The 17093-nt window shown below is 38.9% G+C and overlaps 4 protein-coding genes across 4 annotated transcripts; 3 read left to right on the top strand and 1 right to left on the bottom strand.

The window, feature by feature from the left end:
- Positions 1–2512: 2512 nt before the first annotated feature.
- Positions 2513–4576, bottom strand: LOC113762233 (ABC transporter G family member 8). The gene has a single exon (XM_027305596.1). It carries the CDS (start codon positions 4437–4439, stop codon positions 2658–2660), a length of 1782 nt encoding a protein of 593 aa, XP_027161397.1. The 5' UTR covers positions 4440–4576; the 3' UTR covers positions 2513–2657.
- Positions 4577–7224: 2648 nt separating this feature from the next.
- Positions 7225–7839, top strand: LOC113762410. Its single transcript, XM_027305855.1, has one exon. The coding sequence runs from the start codon at positions 7225–7227 to the stop codon at positions 7837–7839; it is 615 nt and encodes a 204-aa protein (XP_027161656.1).
- A 3784-nt stretch (positions 7840–11623) lies between these two features.
- On the top strand, positions 11624–12274 carry LOC113762404 (late embryogenesis abundant protein At1g64065-like). The gene has a single exon (XM_027305848.1). It carries the CDS (start codon positions 11624–11626, stop codon positions 12272–12274), a length of 651 nt encoding a protein of 216 aa, XP_027161649.1.
- Positions 12275–15305: 3031 nt separating this feature from the next.
- On the top strand, positions 15306–15965 carry LOC113762400. Its single transcript, XM_027305844.1, has one exon. It carries the CDS (start codon positions 15306–15308, stop codon positions 15963–15965), a length of 660 nt encoding a protein of 219 aa, XP_027161645.1.
- Positions 15966–17093: the final 1128 nt, after the last annotated feature.

Raw genomic sequence — 17093 nt, 5'->3', positions numbered from 1 at the left:
CAATTGTGTCCTTAAATGATTATTGAACAAATTTTTAATAACATATATATTCAAAATCTTTCCACTTATTTCTTTTAACTCTCAAACAACATTAAAATCTCTTCTTTTCATAACTTAAGGTTTCTTTTCTTTTCTTTTCTTTTCTACCCTAAACTCCCAAACTAGCCATAAAAGAAGATGAAAACAGATATAGTGCTAATTTGCAACGGATCTTCTGTCCCACATCCTGTGCCACTCTCTGTGCCACTTTTTATTATATTGATATTTCTCCTGTATAAACATCACGTTTTAGTTCTTTTTTGTTTCCTTAAGATCCAATAACTATTAATTGAGTAAAAAATAAATACATGAGGTTCAAAAAAGTAATATATAATAGAAAATTCATAAAAAATCTCATTTTTTATGCATTTTGATTTTTTGAGTTTGTTAAATTTTGTGTATTACTCAATTAATAGTTATTGGATTTTAAGGAAACAAAAAAGAACTAAAACGTGATGTTTATATAGGAGAAATATCAATATAATAAAAAGTGGGACAGAGAGTGGCACAGGGTGTGAGACAAAAGATCCGTTGCGGTGCTAATTAGACTTAAGCAGAGTTAAAATCCATTATTTAGGTTGAGACAATTAGGATCATTGGACCATGTGCCCGTGCATCCCACAAATACGGAATTTTCATCATGGACGTTACGGCTCCAATGGAATAACAGATCCCCGTCCGAAGTTTAGAAAAGCTGAAGCAAAGAATAAATGCTGGATAGATAGATTAGTAAGAAGTAAAGGATAAATCTTGGATAGATAGACTGGCAAGAAGAAAAGGATAAATGTTGGAACATCGCCCATCACACAGAACTTGTCTAGTGCGTTTTACCCCTTTGTGTGATTGACGGGTTATTACACGGAGTAGGAATTTTTTAGTGCATATTCTCAAATAGCAGTTACGGATTCACTTATCAACAGAAAAAAAAAGGGATAAATAGGAAAAAATGCACATGCATAGAATTTTGAAGCTAAGAAAGAATACTGTATACTGTTTGTTGAAAAACACAAACCATGTTGTACAATCTTTTCTTGAATGCTCTACTCTGTAAGAGAGGCCAGCCACCAGTAATTTACGGTGCCCTCACTAGAACTTAGAAATAATCATTATATGTAAATACAAGAAATGTGAAAGCATCATGAATATGCCTTGCTAAATTTGAGAGCTGCTCACAAAATTTACAACTTCCTTCTTTCTTTATTTTGAAGGTATAAACCATCAAAGGGTGGGTGGAGTCACAAATAGAATTCTCAATCTTATTTGCTGTAGAAAAAAAGAGCAAAGACAAGAAGGGAAGGCCGGAAGGGAGTAAAAGTTGTATGCTATAGTTGTAGGTACTCACCACTCGGTCACAGCATGCAATTATCAAGAAATCACGAAAGAGTTCACGTGTTGGGGAGAAAAAGACGAACCCGTGAAGAAACACTGGATGAATCACCAGTAGGGATGCAAACAAAAATTCAGCAGTTAAATGATATATTTAGTGTTCAATCTTCACCATCTGCATCATCAATGATCAAACAAACGGCCCCGCCTCCCCCCATTCAGCAAATAACGACGACAGCCTCGTATTGTTCGTATTGCTTGGTATCATCTGTGCAACAACAGCCCGTGACTTTGCTCATGGGTGGATATATTGTGGATGACAACCCAACTTCTTATTCTCTTCATCTATTCAATTCACTACTGATCAAAATTCTTGTCTTGTTGCCGTGTCAGCCTTCACTGCAACTCAATTGATAGTTAATTTGGGACTTCTAGGTTGAGAATTATTAGCCCAGAATGGATCGTGATGCAACTTTTTCAGTAGTCTTTGTTTTCGGAACAAATATATAGAACAAGAATCCTAACTTGTCTCTCGTTATCTCTTTTTTCCTAAGCAAAATATTGAAATAAACTTCGTTGGTTTAGAGATCATCAAGCACAGAAGTCGTTGCGAAGAAGGGGACCTGCTCCTCCCACGCTAACTGAAAAATAGTTTCATTAAAATACAACGAGCAGGTTTGCGTTTTATTTATTCATTTCTTAAAACAATACTCACAGGATCTGGGTCCAGTTAATACCCTTCAACTGGTAGCATAGATGGCCCCGAGTAAGTACATATATAAAATATATAACATAAAAAAAGAAAAAACTTTATGGAAATATGTACGGTTTTGGATGTAATCTCCAGGCTTACACATCAGGTGATAAGAAGTTCAAGTTGTAATTGTGTAAAAGAGTGCCCAAAATTGATGTGCACCATCAATTATTCCAAAGAAATTATTGTTACAGTGTAGTTCTTCTTTTTCAACAAATCGTACTAAACCGGCCCGGTCAAAAACGCGGTTACATATTGATATGGTTCTAGCTTTTAGCAGGAGAAAAGAATTACATTAGACGCTCATTAGTTTACCTAATATAAGAAAACCAAGCGAAGAAATTAAGAAAAGAAGTGTTTTCTTGATCTATGGTTTCTGATTAACTAAATACGTAGTTAACAAGGCCAATTGCTAAAATCATAGACTCCATGGAACAGGTATTGTAATGATCAAAACCACTTGTGCACACACATGCTGATTACAAACTGTGAAGATGTTTTCATCACCTAAATAATACACGTGACCACCAGAATTCTTTCATTTCTTGGACCTGGAAACCCTTCTGAGTAAAACAATCAAACAAAGTAGCCGATAAAAAGCAAAGAACCCAATCAAGATGTAAACGTTTGTCCATAGCTGCCTTTCATGGAGCCCTCTTTTATCCAGCACATCACGTCCTGTGACCATGCATGTCTTGTTTTCATCGTACCATATCAGGCATCTTGATATCAGACAAGAGTACTCGTTGATCAGCAGTGCATCAAGGGCATACTTGTACATGGAAAAGTAATGCATGCCCAGCCAGAATTTGGGCAGGCTATCTTTAGAGATAAAGTAGCCGGAAAAGAGGAAAAACCCGGCGAGAAGCACCGTTACCAGTGATGTTCCGGCGAGATAATTCGGCGTCACGGAGCTTAAAAAGAGAACAAAAGAGTTGGCCATCAGAACTATGACCCAAATGACTAAGACAAAGTATGCGAAAGCTTGCCACGTAGCACAAAGCCCCACCAAGAAATAAACCGAAGTCGAGTACACAATAGCTATGGCAAGAAGGTAGGGCAGGAAGACTAGCGTGTTGGCCACAAGGTAGGATGACAACCTGTAAACCCCACTGGAAGTTTCTCTTAGGAGAATGGGCCTTTCGTTGATGAAGATCGGAAGAGTTTCAGTTGTGGAGGAGAGAAGGAACGTGAGAGTGAAGGCAAAGAGTCCTAATCTCTTCTCGATACCGGCCTTATCGAACCCTATGTTCATGTAGATTGTTCCCAAAACAAGACCAACCCCTAGAGCTTGAAACGTGTTAGTCACCAGAAGCTGTTTCGTCCTGAAAATGATCTTCCAAAATCTCTGATACAGAACGACTATTTCGTGCACTCTTGAGCTCCTATATCGGACGACCTCGACGTTATAATTAGAAGGTGACGGAGGAAGCATTGGCTGATCTGTGTCGGCGGGTTTAGTGTTCTTATGGAGCTGATGCAAAATTTCCATGGCATACTCCAGCGCATTCAACTGTGGCGGGACGGTGAACCCATTGGACAGCAAAAAGGCTTCGAGGGAAGAGAGCGTACCCTGGTGCACGACTGTTCCTTTTGATAATAAGAGGATGTTATCGATGGTAGAGAGAATCTTGAAACTGGGTTGGTGAATGGATAAGATCACAGTGCGGTGACGCGAGTCGGTGATTGATCTGAGGGTCTGCATTACTTTGAAAGCTGAGTTACTATCAAGCCCGGATGTTGGTTCGTCCAGGAGTAAGACGGCAGGGTCGTGGAGGAGGCAAAGGCCTATGGAAACCCGTCGACGTTCTCCGCCCGATAGACCGTGAGCTAACCGGGTGTGGGCCAGGTGAGTTAGCCTCAGCTCCGCCATGAGGGACTCCACAATTCTCGGAATTTCGCATGTTGGTGGGTTGAGGAGGCGAGCAGCGAAGGCGAAAGTCTCGGAGACGGTGAGCTCAGGCAGGCATGGATCGTGCTGAGGGACGTAAGCGGAAAGCTTTCTGTAGGCGGAAGGGTTGAGTGGCTTTGAATTTAGAAGGAGAGTGCCGCCGGTAGGACATGTTCGGGCGGCTAAAATGTCAAGCAGGGTGGATTTTCCGGCGCCGCTTGGCCCAACAATTGCAAGGATTTGGGATGGATATGCGGAAAGAGACACGTCTCGTAATATGTAAGTCGGGGGAGAAGAAACGCAGGGTTTGAAGAGGACGGCGGCTGGTGGGATATTGCTGGATGCGGTGCTTTTGGCGTAGGAAATTGAGGAAGCCGTGAGCTTGTAAGTTCTGAGAGGCGGGGAGGGAACTGGGGTTTCTACTTCCATAGCTAGAGATTGTGTAGAAGTCGGAACTAATGAAGAGAGGAAAGTCTAGCTAGATGTGGTAGGATGAGAGATGGGGAGTCTTCCCTGCATTACTCTGGTATTATTAGTAGTATGGAGTTGCTATAGCTGAAGTTCAGATTTCTAATGACCACCATTTTAAAAGGCAAAACAATATACCGATATAAGTACAGGTTGATACAATCAGATTGGATTGAAGTTTGTATTTATACAGCATGGACGGACGTACTTTTTTTCATGAGCTATCCCAAAAAGGTGTCGAGGGAACAGTGCTTAAAATCTTAAGATTTTTTTTTCCCCAAAAAATAACAATCCAAAAAAAAAGTCTTCAAAGTGAACAGCAAGCAGAAACAAGTCTTCATGTGACCATATTCAAATAATTTTGGGATGGTTTTTCTTGCAACAAAAATTTTTTTTTTTTTTTATTTCTAAGGATTGCAGTAACATCACAAATACTATAATGTTGAAGTTACAAGTGTATATAAAACTCTCTCTCAATTCTCACTTTTTATTGCTTAGGATTTCAGATTAACAAAACTGCTTAAAAATCAACAAGAGTAAAAGTGCAACGAGATAAAATAACCATAAAATTTGGAAAACCAATAATAGCCCAAGAGTAGTCTGTGAGTCGCTTTTTTATTTATTTATTTATTTTCTTAAATTCTGATGCAATGAGGATTAAAAAGTCAGGAAAACAAATTCCATCCAATTATGCGTGACCGTAGATGGCGGAAAAAGATCGAGTTAAAGACAAAGCTCATCGTGGCCACAAGTCTAATCATTTGATTAATGCGCAAAAGGAAGCTCAGCTCCTCCGGTGTAGGCAATTATATATTTATCTGTCTCCCTGCCCTCCATATGTTCTTTCTCCCACAAAAATGGTACTGGCACAAAATAAGGAATCCAATATTATCTTATCGTGGCCACAAGTCTAAAATTTAATCCCACTCCGCTTTTTCATGATGATATTTTTACTTTGTTTTTTTTATCATATAGGTTAATAAATAAAAATTATATCATAAAAAATGATGATGGGGATGACATTATAAAAAGAAAAAAAAAAAAGATTGAGTGCATTTAACATTTGCATGAAGGAATTGGGCTGCGTACTGCCATTCCATACGCTTCAGCCCACTAAGCAAGTACCGGTGAACGAACAAACGATCATAAGGAATTCAATCGGCCCAACATCGTTTCTTCAATCCTTCTAATTCGCTCTATTTCTTCCCTTCTCTCTCTCTCTCTCATATATTTTGTTTCTAAGAAAAATTTGATTTTCTTTTCTGTCTTTGTTCACCTTTTGTTCTTATATATTGCCAGTTATTAATCGGAAATTTGCTCCTCTGAGGTTGCCAGGGAGCATGGCTTTTCAAGGAAATTTTTTTTTTATGGTAAAAGATCAGAAAAAGAAGGAAGAATTGAGTAGCAAAATGCAAAAAATTATCCAAAAAACAGAGACAAAGGCAAAAGCCTGGAGCACGTAGAACGTCGGAAAGACCTGGCGCAAGTTGCGGCGGCTCTGCTCCGAGGATTCTTGTTCCAACCCTCAATCCTCTTTTAAATACTAACATCATACGCTGGCATTAAAAAGTGGACTTTTCCATCATTAAATCTGGCAAAAATCTTTCCTACAACCTGCAAAAACAAAGTATACACTAATAAGAATATATATATATACACACACATGTAACATGTGTAGAATTTAAAAGTTAAATTTAAATTGAGACACTCATGCTTGCTGGCATTTACATGCAGCATGCTTCATATTATAGATCCCGTTTGGCAAGTGAGTTTTTTGGATATTTGTTTAAAACTTTATTGTAACTTACTGTAAAATTTTTTTTGAAGTGTGCATTTTTTTTGAATATTTTGAAGTGTATAGTTTAAAAATTTTAAGAAGTTTTTTGAGGTTATTATAACTAAAGTTTTTAAAAAACTTGTAGCAGATAAACTTGACAAAAAACTTGTCTGCCAAACAAGGCCGTAATTGGTGGACTGTTATTTATTTTAAAAAAAGTTTTTTTTTAGTGCTTCAAGCATCAAGGATTAAAGAGGACAATTTTTTTCAAATTCACCAACAAGAGGGAGTATCCACTATGCAGTGTGATTTAAAGACCCGGGCCTTTTGTTTAAGGTGGTTCCTCATTTCCGCGGGCCGGGCCAGCCATCCATAATTTTTTCGATATATTATATGTATATTACTCGTGACATTCTTCCCTTAAATTAAAAAAAAAAAAATTATGAACCCCATAATATATAGTAACTTAATAACTCCTCGGATGCATTACCGTCAGATGCTTCTATTAAGTCAAAAGTCAAAAGCAGGCAACAACAGTGACATATACTAGAAAACTTCACGCGCTGGGCTCAAGCCTTACTCCATAGACTGAAGCAAAATCCCAAAAAGCAAACGTCCTATTCAATTCTTAACCGAGATAATTAGGTACTCCACTAATTTCCCATTCTCAACCTGAATCTGAATGTGAAGTCATCAAGTGCAGGCGGCTGGAGATATACGACCCATTCCTCCTTACATCTCACGGTCACGCTAATTCAAGCTCAAGTGGTCCTCAGCATCCCACCATTTGCCTATATATACATACATGCATACAACTCAGGTATATATCTTCCCAGTACTCACGAATAGTATAATCCATAGCAATTCTAGCACAATATTGATCAGTTTTTTCAGCCTGAAATCTCCGCTAAATTGTTTCCCGAGCAGCTGTGCTGTTAAGTGCATTGGGAATTAGAGATACGCTACACAATGCCTTCATCACCTTATACTGGTCATGCAAACCAAGCCAAGCACGACATCGAGTCCAGCGAGCTGCGCAAGAAGAAGCGCATGAAATGTTTGGCTTACGTTGCTGCCTTTGCCGTGTTTCAAACAGCCGTCATATTGATTTTTGTGCTCACCATTATGAAAGTAAGAACTCCTAAGTTCCGGGTGCGGTCCGCCGATTTCGATGAGTCCTTCCAAGTTGGGAACCCCGCAACCCCTTCCTTCAGTTTCAGGATGGATGCTGAACTGGGTGTCAAGAACGCCAATTTTGGAAACTACAAGTTCCAAAATAGTAGCATTTTTTTCTTATACGGTGACACCGAGGTCGGGGAAGCCGCTGTCAGCAAGTCAAAAGCCGGGTGGCGATCCACCAAGAAGTTTCATGTTTCGGTGGACCTGTCGTCAAAGGGTTTGCCTAGCAACTCACAACTGGGAAATGATCTGAGGTCTGGGGTATTGAACTTACGCAGCCAGTCCAGGTTGGATGGAAAGGTGGAGCTGTTGTTCATCTTCAAGAAGAAGAAATCCGTAAACATGGATTGCACCCTCACCATTGGTGTGGCAGAGAAAAAAGTTCGACAAATTAGCTGCAAGTGACGACAGATATTGAAGCTTCCTCCGTTGTTGCAAATTTATTGGGTATACTGATTAGTAGTTTTGTGTATGCGATGAAGCGGAATTCCTCCGCTTCCAATGGTTTTCCATGCACACTAGTATGGTATTGAATTCACTCTTCTGTACTGTAATTCTTTTTTTTTTTCCCATCTATTATGATGATGATTATGTAGTTGTGAATTTTTTTATATATATATTTTTGGGGTTTCTGCATGGACGTTAAAGATTTTGTATCCATTTCAATTTGAGCTTCCCTCTATCAGCAATCAATTAATTAACTCTGCAAAAGGATGGGATTACTAAAGTGGTACTTCCTAGATTCCAATTATGAGGAAAAAATGAAATGATCAACGACAGATATGGGTGGGATTTGATTAACTTGTAAAAACTACCTCGCGCCGGGAGTCAGCATCCTATGTATGTTGGTATTCCACTCCAATGCATCTGATCTGTGCTGATCGATCAAACTTGAAGGTCTCAAGCAAGGAATAGATGCATACCATAAGCTGCTTCATCGGTCGTTTGCTGAAGCCTCAAGCAAGGAATACATAATCAGTCGTCAATGAAAAACGCTCAGCTCACCTTCCTCTGTGTGGCCTACAGTTTCAAACAAATTAGCAATTGGCAGCGATACAAGCGGGTGTCAAATGTCTTTTTATTTTCTTTCTTTGTTGGTGTTTGTGTCTTATGTACTACTACTTCCTTCAAGGTTGGGTAAAATTCTAGGCGAGTTGAGACGTAAATTTAAGCTCTTTATCTTAAAGTTCTTGACGCTTCAGGCCGTATTTTGGGATTGGTTTAATTTCTGCGAAATGTGAATCCTCAGTGGTACTCTTATGATGCCCGTTTTCCACCAAAATCATTTACTTCCTCAAGTAACTGATAAGCCCAACACCCACGCCACGCACGCACCCACCCCCCCCCCCCTCCCCTCCCCTCCCCAGAAAGAGAAAGTCCTCTTCCAGAAGCCTTCGACTTGCCCCACTTGCCTTCGAAATCTTACTACCACTCCATTTTCTTTCTTACTCTATTATAATATCAACTCCGCTCTTTGACCTACCTTTTTACGCCGGTTTGCCAAGTGAGTTTTTTGGGTATTTGTTTAAAATTTTACTGTAAAAGTTGTAGAATAAATTTTTAAGTATGTAAATTTTTGGATATTTTGAAATGTATAGTTTAAAAATTTTGAAACTTTTTTTGAGATTACCGTATTTAAAATTATTAAAAAACTTGTATCAGACAAACTTGGTCAAAAACTTGCTTGCAAACAAGACTTACATTGTGTTTTCCACGTCACTAAACAATTCTACTGGGAGTGAACTAAAAGGATTACCTTACCTACATAGCTTAATCGAATCTATCGAAATTTCGTTTGAGCATAAATGGTTGGTTAATCTCCTGTATATGTTAGAAGTTCCTTTCAGTACTAAGAAATCTCAAACTAAAAGGCAAATAATAGCAAGAGAGCCTAGATTCTAAAACCAAAAAAAAAAAGAAAAAAAAACCACTCATCACCTCGAAGTTGCTCTTTATGCTTTAACGGGTGGATTAGAAGCTCCTTCTATGCAGTCAGTCAACTATGCAATCCTCATCCAACACCAGAGTGTAAAATGGGATGTTATAACGCGCTTCATCCCCCGTGAGGTTTCACGCGTACTACTGCTACTTTTTCTAATCTCAAAGTCATGTTTGAGAAGTGTTGCTTCTTCACCGGGTGGTTCTTCCCTCTACTAATAGCCCAGAGAATTGACCATGAAAAATCTATAAAAAAACAGTTTGACTTTTTTGAAAGAGTGTATCTATAAAATGCGACTCTAAATCACGATATTATCAAACGGTAGAATTTTCCTCATTTAAATTGGTGGTGAGGAGCATTTTCCACAACAATTGAATCGCGCTGCGCCATCTTTGGCGACTTTCTCCTCCACCTTAAGTGCCCTAGAAGTTGCTTTATCCTCCGTTACTTCAAACAAGTTGCAGCAACTGTTTGATTAAGTTAAGCAATCCATCAACATGTTAGGTGATGGCGACATTCAAATGACTAGCGGACCAAATCAGTATACACAAAATTTTATCTTCGTGTTTGTTAACTACTCCGCAGTTACCCGTTGTCCGTTGATAGTATGGAAGGCGAAACCAGTTCAGCGTTTAATCTCATTTTTCTCAAAATTACATAGAAAAGGTCTGAATTTTGCACATCGCTTCATTTATTATTATTATTTTTTTTGTTAAAGAGCACGCCGCTTTATTGAAATTTTTTTTTTGTCGATCGACATTTCTACTCCTACTCTATCCTAATCTAACTATGGAGAGACTCAACTGAATCTACCGGAATAGATCCCTGAGGATAGAACCCTTGGCTCCTACCCTACTTCTGAAGCCTTTTAAAGGCATGATGGTGGTTGCTTTATTGAAACTCATTGGCTGCAAGATAGAGAAGAGAAACTAGAGAGTTTGTGCTGATGACTGTCGAGTGAATGGTGGTGGGTTGGGTCAATGTAGAGGCTAGAAGAATATGAGGTCGTTAGTTCACCACGAATGAGCAGCTAGGTCCACTAGCATGTAAATTTATTTGTTGCAAAAAAGTCCACCTCACTTGACCAGAGACCTTTTCCAAATTAAGGTCTTTTACTGTTTTACGAGTTGATATTCTTTTCCATTTCACAATACACAGTCACGCAGCTATATTACAAAGTAGTACAAAATTATAGGTGTATTTGGATTTGCATCCTCAGGAAGAAATGGTTTTAGAGACCTGAGGAATTAAATACTGAGTGAAATCAGAACACAAGTGGCTAAAATTTAGACAACTCTATTAGCTGATAGCACTCAAGATATGAATACTACTGATTCGATTTTGCTGTGTAAACAGTCAGTTAAATGGTAAAAAAAAAAAAAATGAAGCCCACTAACACAAAATCCAGCTAGTTTGGTTTAGATCTGTATCAGTTACTTATTTAGTGTGCTATACAAGTTGTTGTAAGGTTTGTTTTTGAAATAAACGAATCAAGCTGGTTAAAATTAAAAGAGAGGACAATTTTATTTTATTTTTTTTTACCGTTTTAGTACACTCTACAAGAGGTCGCTTACAAGAAGAATCGCTGCACCTTTAACAAGACGTCTAGAAGCGGTTTTTCTTTACATCGCAAAATAGTTGTTTAAAATATATCTCACGTACCCCATTCAATATGAGAGGATCAAGTTATCTTATGAAGTATCAAGTGTACACATCAGAAAATGTATGCATGCATCTTCGTTTGTTTGTTTCCAGAGGGCTGTCACATTTCAGTTGCTGTAACCTTAATTGTCACAAGATCATTTCCTAGTAGAAAGCTTCTGCTAACAATTAATAGATCAGGATGCCAGACTTTATTGACACGGTATCCTAAAATCAGATAGACAAAGTCAAGATTCATGGTAAGCCGCCAAACGCGTTATTCTAGAGCTTAAAAAACAAAGGAATCCATACATTGGTGCAACACATTTCCAGCAAGATTCTTTTGTTAATACCCCAGTCTCCACTTGCAATTTCCCCGAGTCTGGTATCCAACTCCTGCCCCCACTATATATGCATTTGTCCGCTGCCCATTTTTTCCATCTCCAACATTCCTTCCAATCTATTCTTGTACTCGGGAGTCAGAACTGAGAACAAGTGGCAAAACCAAGCAGAAAGCAGAGAAGGGTGGGGAGAGTCATATAGGGTTCCAACATCACCTTATAAATCTTCTTGTCTAGAATCAATCGTACTACTCGAACATCATCAGCAATGGTGGACGGAGAGCAGCATGCCACATATCCGTTGGCTCCCGCAAACGGTTATACCCGTAGCCATGAACCGGAGTCGGACTCGGACTATTCCCGGGAGCTCCGTCAGAAGAAGCGCATGAAATATTTGCTGTACTTTGTTGCATTTGTGATATTTCAAACTGGTGTCATTGTCGTTTTCACATTAACCATCATGAAAGTGAGAACTCCAAAGTTTCGGGTGCAGTCCGCCACATTTGACAATTTCAATGTGGGAACACCAACAAACCCGGCATTTGATTTGAGCATGAATGCCAGAGTCAGTATCAAGAACGCAAACTTTGGAACATTCAAGTACCAAAATACCACAATGAACTTCTTTTATAGAGGGAACCCTGTTGGGCAGGCAGCTATTCCCAAGTCAAGTGTGGGATGGAGATCTAACAAGAAGATTAACGTTGCGGTGAAACTTAGCTCCGCTAACTTACCAACGCCCAATTCTCAGTTGGGAACTGATCTGAGTATTAGACTTTTGCCACTTACCAGCCAGGCTGAGTTGAAGGGCAAAGTGGCTCTCACATTCATATTCAAGAAGAAGAAAGAAACACAGATGAATTGCTCCATGGAAGTTGCGGTTGCAAGTCAACAGCTTGCGAATATAGTATGCGAGTGATAAATTAATATACTCTTCTTCTAAATAGTTTTGGCCTGAACTTAAGTTTACTAAGTTTGCACCTTTTTTTTTGGGAGGACTATATTTTTGATATGTATCAATTTTTGCTCCCATTTTATGTTGATTCTGTACTAATTTGGATTATGTTTACTTCCCGAGTGTATTGAAATTCTTTTGGTTGTGATTACTTCTTGGAGTTGTTGCCTTTTATCTGTATATCTACGACAATTTAATATAATTTGGAAACTGTTTTATGTAGTTGATTGACTTTTGATTGAGACTAGGGCAAAGTGACCAAGCCTCGTCCGATGACCAAATGTGCACATCTTTTTCTTGGTAATATATCCTCGCGCAGTTGGACTTTGATAAGAACTAAGTAAAAGAAAAAGAAAAAGGCTAAAATTCATGTTCAAAGCTACTAGTTTAATGCCTCAACAAAAGCATGACAAATGATAACACGAAAGTAAAACCAATCAACTTGGAAAGCTTAAATAAAAGAAAATATTGATAGCATCGCTTATGTTGGTCCCGTGTATTGGCTACCAAGGGATGGTGAGTCACCAGGATCCACAGTTTGAGGAGGAGAATGTAAACTCCTAAATAGTCTTTTTTTTTTCGATACAATAACTTTTCTGTTTTACTCCTATTCCTACTTTATACTAAGGGGAAGGGGTAGAGTCAAATGGACCACAGAGAATCCGGAAGGGACTGAACCACCGCTAGACCGAACAAGTGCCTTTGCACCTGCGGGTGAAACTTTCAGAAAATCTTGGAGATGAATGCGATTCAAGAGATCTGCACCCAAGAAAAGACTCTCCCCAGTGACCAATTACTCTAAAGATAATTGGTTTAAACTCCTAAATAGTCAAATAGTAGAAAATTGCTCCATCGGACCGACACCATCTAGATTCCAGAATGTAGGTACGTATACAATAAGAGTGACGGAGGCACTGTGACTAATTGAAAAAGGTTCATATATAGGTATTTTTTTGTTGAGGATAGGAGATTATTTGAAATATTATTTAAAATAATTATTGTATCACTCTTTGTAATGTGATATATGTAAGATAAAAAAGTGATCAGAAAGATAAAAATGTGTGTTGAAAAATATATTTGTGATATAAACAAATAATTTTTTGACAAATAATTCTTATCCAAACACATCTATGATTTCTCCCAAACCCCAAGACTTCGATAATTTACAATGAACTCGTTTTATGATTTCATGTTATGATGTAACAACTTTTCATCCACAGCATATTTTTTGTATGTGTAATTTTTTTGACCACATTGCGTTTGACAGAGAGGGGTTGATCTTTTGATAATTAAACACATGCGAAACGAACAAAAAATGAAATCGTAATATTTGATTCGATGAGGAAAGGCATTGCAAATAGCAGACCTCCAGGAAGAGGTCTGCAGTTGCAATGAATTTCGTGGGAAAAAGCCCCCAAAAAAGTATGATGAATTATTGTGACAACGTCGTCCCAAAACTTTGAGTTCTTTCTTGGATTTTTCACCATATCTCCGCCCATTTAAGAAATTCAAAAAGGAGAAAAGAGGATTCACCACCTCTCCAAAAAAGATAATTCTTTGTTTCCTGGAGAATGCAGGAAGGTTAGGATAACTTTGGGAAAATTTGTGCTAGTGCTTGGCTGACTTGAGTTACCATGAAGAAATTATAGGGAAATTCATCAAGAAAATATCCAATATTGCCTTGTACTAGCTTTTACCTATGTTTTCAGAACCGGACCAGATAGTGACTCGGCCGAGGTCAGGGGTCAGGGGTCAATGGGTTCGACCGGAGGTCGATAGGGGTCGAACCGGATGAAGTCATAAATAAAAATTATTTAAAAATTAAAATATTATATATGTAATATCTAATAATATATAGATATTAATAAAGGTATATCCATATATATTTGATGTTTCAAATATATTTAACAAGAAAATACAAAAAAATTAGAACAATCAAGTAGCAATTTATATTATTTAATAAATATTAACAAGTTTAGAATTAAAATTATGAATTTAATTGAAAAATAACATCAAATTTTAGGATAATATTTATAAAGTATCAAATATTTGAGGTATATCAATAAGTTTTAACAATTTAGGGGGTCAAAACATAATATTAAAAAGTTTAAATTTTTTTCAAAAAAATTACTGTGGAACCGGAAAAACCGGTTTTTGACCGGCTTGGACCGGGTTTTAAATTTCCGATTTTTTAATGTGACTCGGACCGGCTACCTGGCCGGTTCCCGGTTCGACAGGCCGGTCCGAGTTTGAAAACAGAGGCTTTTACCACACTCTATGGCCTACGGTAACAGTCTCAAATTGCCAGTCGACGAATCATGAATGAGCAGCAAAGTTACGCGCCAAAGACCAAACATCCCTAGTAGTAGGTGTACTTGTATTTGCAGGGGAGACTATAAATTGCAAGACAAAACTTAAACAACAAAACTAAAAACGCGTTCGTTTTTTTTGAACTATCTCTAACATAACACATGTATGTACTGCTACTGGTACGCTAGAAATTTGAAAGAGACCTTCATTCATTCATATGCAGCATCCTCCGTCTTCCCTTCCAGAAGCCCGACTGGACCGATGATGTCCCTATAGTAGTGCTCTCTTTTTCGGACTTTAGATCGCTAAATATTGCGCAAGTAAGTCGTAATTGGAGTACTAGAATTCGTATCACCTGGCCCCACCCATATTAATGATCTACCCCAAAATGCTGCTTGCATTATTACGTGGCAATTTCTTTTCATTTTCACGTACCACCTCAGCTCATCCATGGTCTACAGAACCATCTCATGGCCACATAATTTATGGTTCCACTGTGAATCACGGGTCATGCAAGTCCCTTCCTAGCGCGTATCTGTGTGTGTATATATATACACACATTCTCCACCCTCGATTACCAGCATATTTATTATTCATCCATTACAGGGCGGGCGCTATTAAACAGCACCGCATAGCATATATATACTCGATACTGATTTCCTCTTAGTGACGAAGCCTCAAAATGATGGCAGGAAAAGAGAACCAATCCCCACATCCACTGGTTCCGGGACCGGCCAACGGAACATACGTGAGAACCGGCGATGACGAGGCAGGAAGGGGAGGCTCCAGAGAGCTCCGTCGCCAGAAGCGGAAAAAGTATTTACTTTACTTCGTTGCCTTTGTCATCTTCCAAACTGGCGTTATCTTGATCTTCACACTGACGATCATGAAGGTCCGAACTCCGAGGTTCCGCGTCCGGTCCGCCACGTTCGACCCTTTCAACGTAAGCAGACAACCGAATAACCCTACATTCGATATAAGCATGAACGCTCAAGTTGGCGTCAAGAATGCAAATTTCGGCAGATACAAGTACCAGGGCACCACTATGACCTTTTTATACGGAGGCAGCCAAGTTGGGGAGGGCGTTATTTCGAAATCAAGCGTTGGATGGAGATCCACCAAGAAGTTTAACGTTGCCGTCCGACTCACTTCTGATAACTTAACATCAAATTCACAACTGGCAGCTGATTTGAACGCCAACATTTTGCGACTTACCAGCCAGGCTGAATTGAAGGGTAAAGTGGCGCTCACCTTTATATTCAACAAGAAGAAGAGCGCCAAAATGAATTGCACCATGGATGTCTTCCTCACCACCGAACAGCTGGCCAACATCTCATGCGACTGAGTGAGATACATGCATATGCTAGCTCCACTATCTTCATCTTCCTGATGATCAAAATTCACATATATACTCTACTCTACTCTACTTGAGGGGACATTCATGAGTCATATAGGTCGTGTGGATGATGGTCAGGTCCCCTTGCTTGCTTCCTAAGTAGTAGTATCTATTTTTGCTGTTATTAACTTCAGTTCTTTCTTTCCATGTATTATTTCGGTACTGTACTATGTTGGTTAGTGTTCTACTACACAGGACGTGTTCTTTTTACTATTAATTAATGTGCCGCGCGGGTATTTGATTTTGTTTGGTTTGTTGTTTTAACTTTTCTTGGCGCCTTCAAATGTTCTCAATCGCTAGTCATGATGACCCTAATTAAGATTTTCTTGATTGTTTATTGAGCAATTGATTGTTTGTTATTTTATCAGAAGTATTAATTAATAATATAAGAAGAAGCATGAAGGGACGTTGACGAAATGCCTTTTTTTTTTTTTTATCACTTCAATTCTTAATTTAACATAAAAGAAGGTCGAAGTAATTCTTTATTATTATTATTTTCCTTCAATGTAATTTTCGGCGTGATTCCACGTGGACCTGCACTTCACTCTCAGTGTCTACTGGGACGTCGTTATCCTTAACCGCGAAAATTCAAAGGCACCATAATTAAGTCAAGGTTTCAAGTGTCGTACGCGATTGGAAGTTGCAGACCGAAGGGCCAAAGTCTTCTTCAGCGGGTCAGCCCCGCTTCCACGATCAGCTTGCTTAGATATAAATTTACTTGGAAACATCTATAAACCCCTACCTACCTTGCACCCGCAACAACTTAGTAGTAGTAACCGGTAATAAATACAATACAGTATGAAGAAGCGCTGAGCTTCCCGGATCGAGCTGACCTGATGAGCTCGGCGTGCTGATGAGAAAAGTTTGTCCAAGCCCTGCAAAATAAACGAGAAGAGGTCTATAGGATGATTAGCAGGGGAGCCCCGAGGTTCTCCCCGGGGCACTCCAACGGTCAAATTAGTCTTCCGGTGAATGGAATTCACAAGGAGTAAAACAGTCGGGGGTAATTTGCCAGTAGTGAGCGTACCTTGTGCAGTGGATGTGCGTTACCATTTATACCTGCTGGTAAACCCGACC

This window comes from Coffea eugenioides, chromosome 2 (assembly GCF_003713205.1).
Source record: "Coffea eugenioides isolate CCC68of chromosome 2, Ceug_1.0, whole genome shotgun sequence".
NCBI lineage: Eukaryota > Viridiplantae > Streptophyta > Magnoliopsida > Gentianales > Rubiaceae > Coffea > Coffea eugenioides.
This window is presented reverse-complemented; position numbering and strand designations above follow the sequence as displayed.

Coding starts and splice junctions, on each gene's coding strand:
- LOC113762233 (XM_027305596.1), bottom strand. CDS start 4,439: ATGGAAGTAGAAACCCCAGTTCCCTCCCCGCCTCTCAGAACTTACAAG.
- LOC113762400 (XM_027305844.1), top strand. CDS start 15,306: ATGGCAGGAAAAGAGAACCAATCCCCACATCCACTGGTTCCGGGACCG.
- LOC113762410 (XM_027305855.1), top strand. CDS start 7,225: ATGCCTTCATCACCTTATACTGGTCATGCAAACCAAGCCAAGCACGAC.
- LOC113762404 (XM_027305848.1), top strand. CDS start 11,624: ATGGTGGACGGAGAGCAGCATGCCACATATCCGTTGGCTCCCGCAAAC.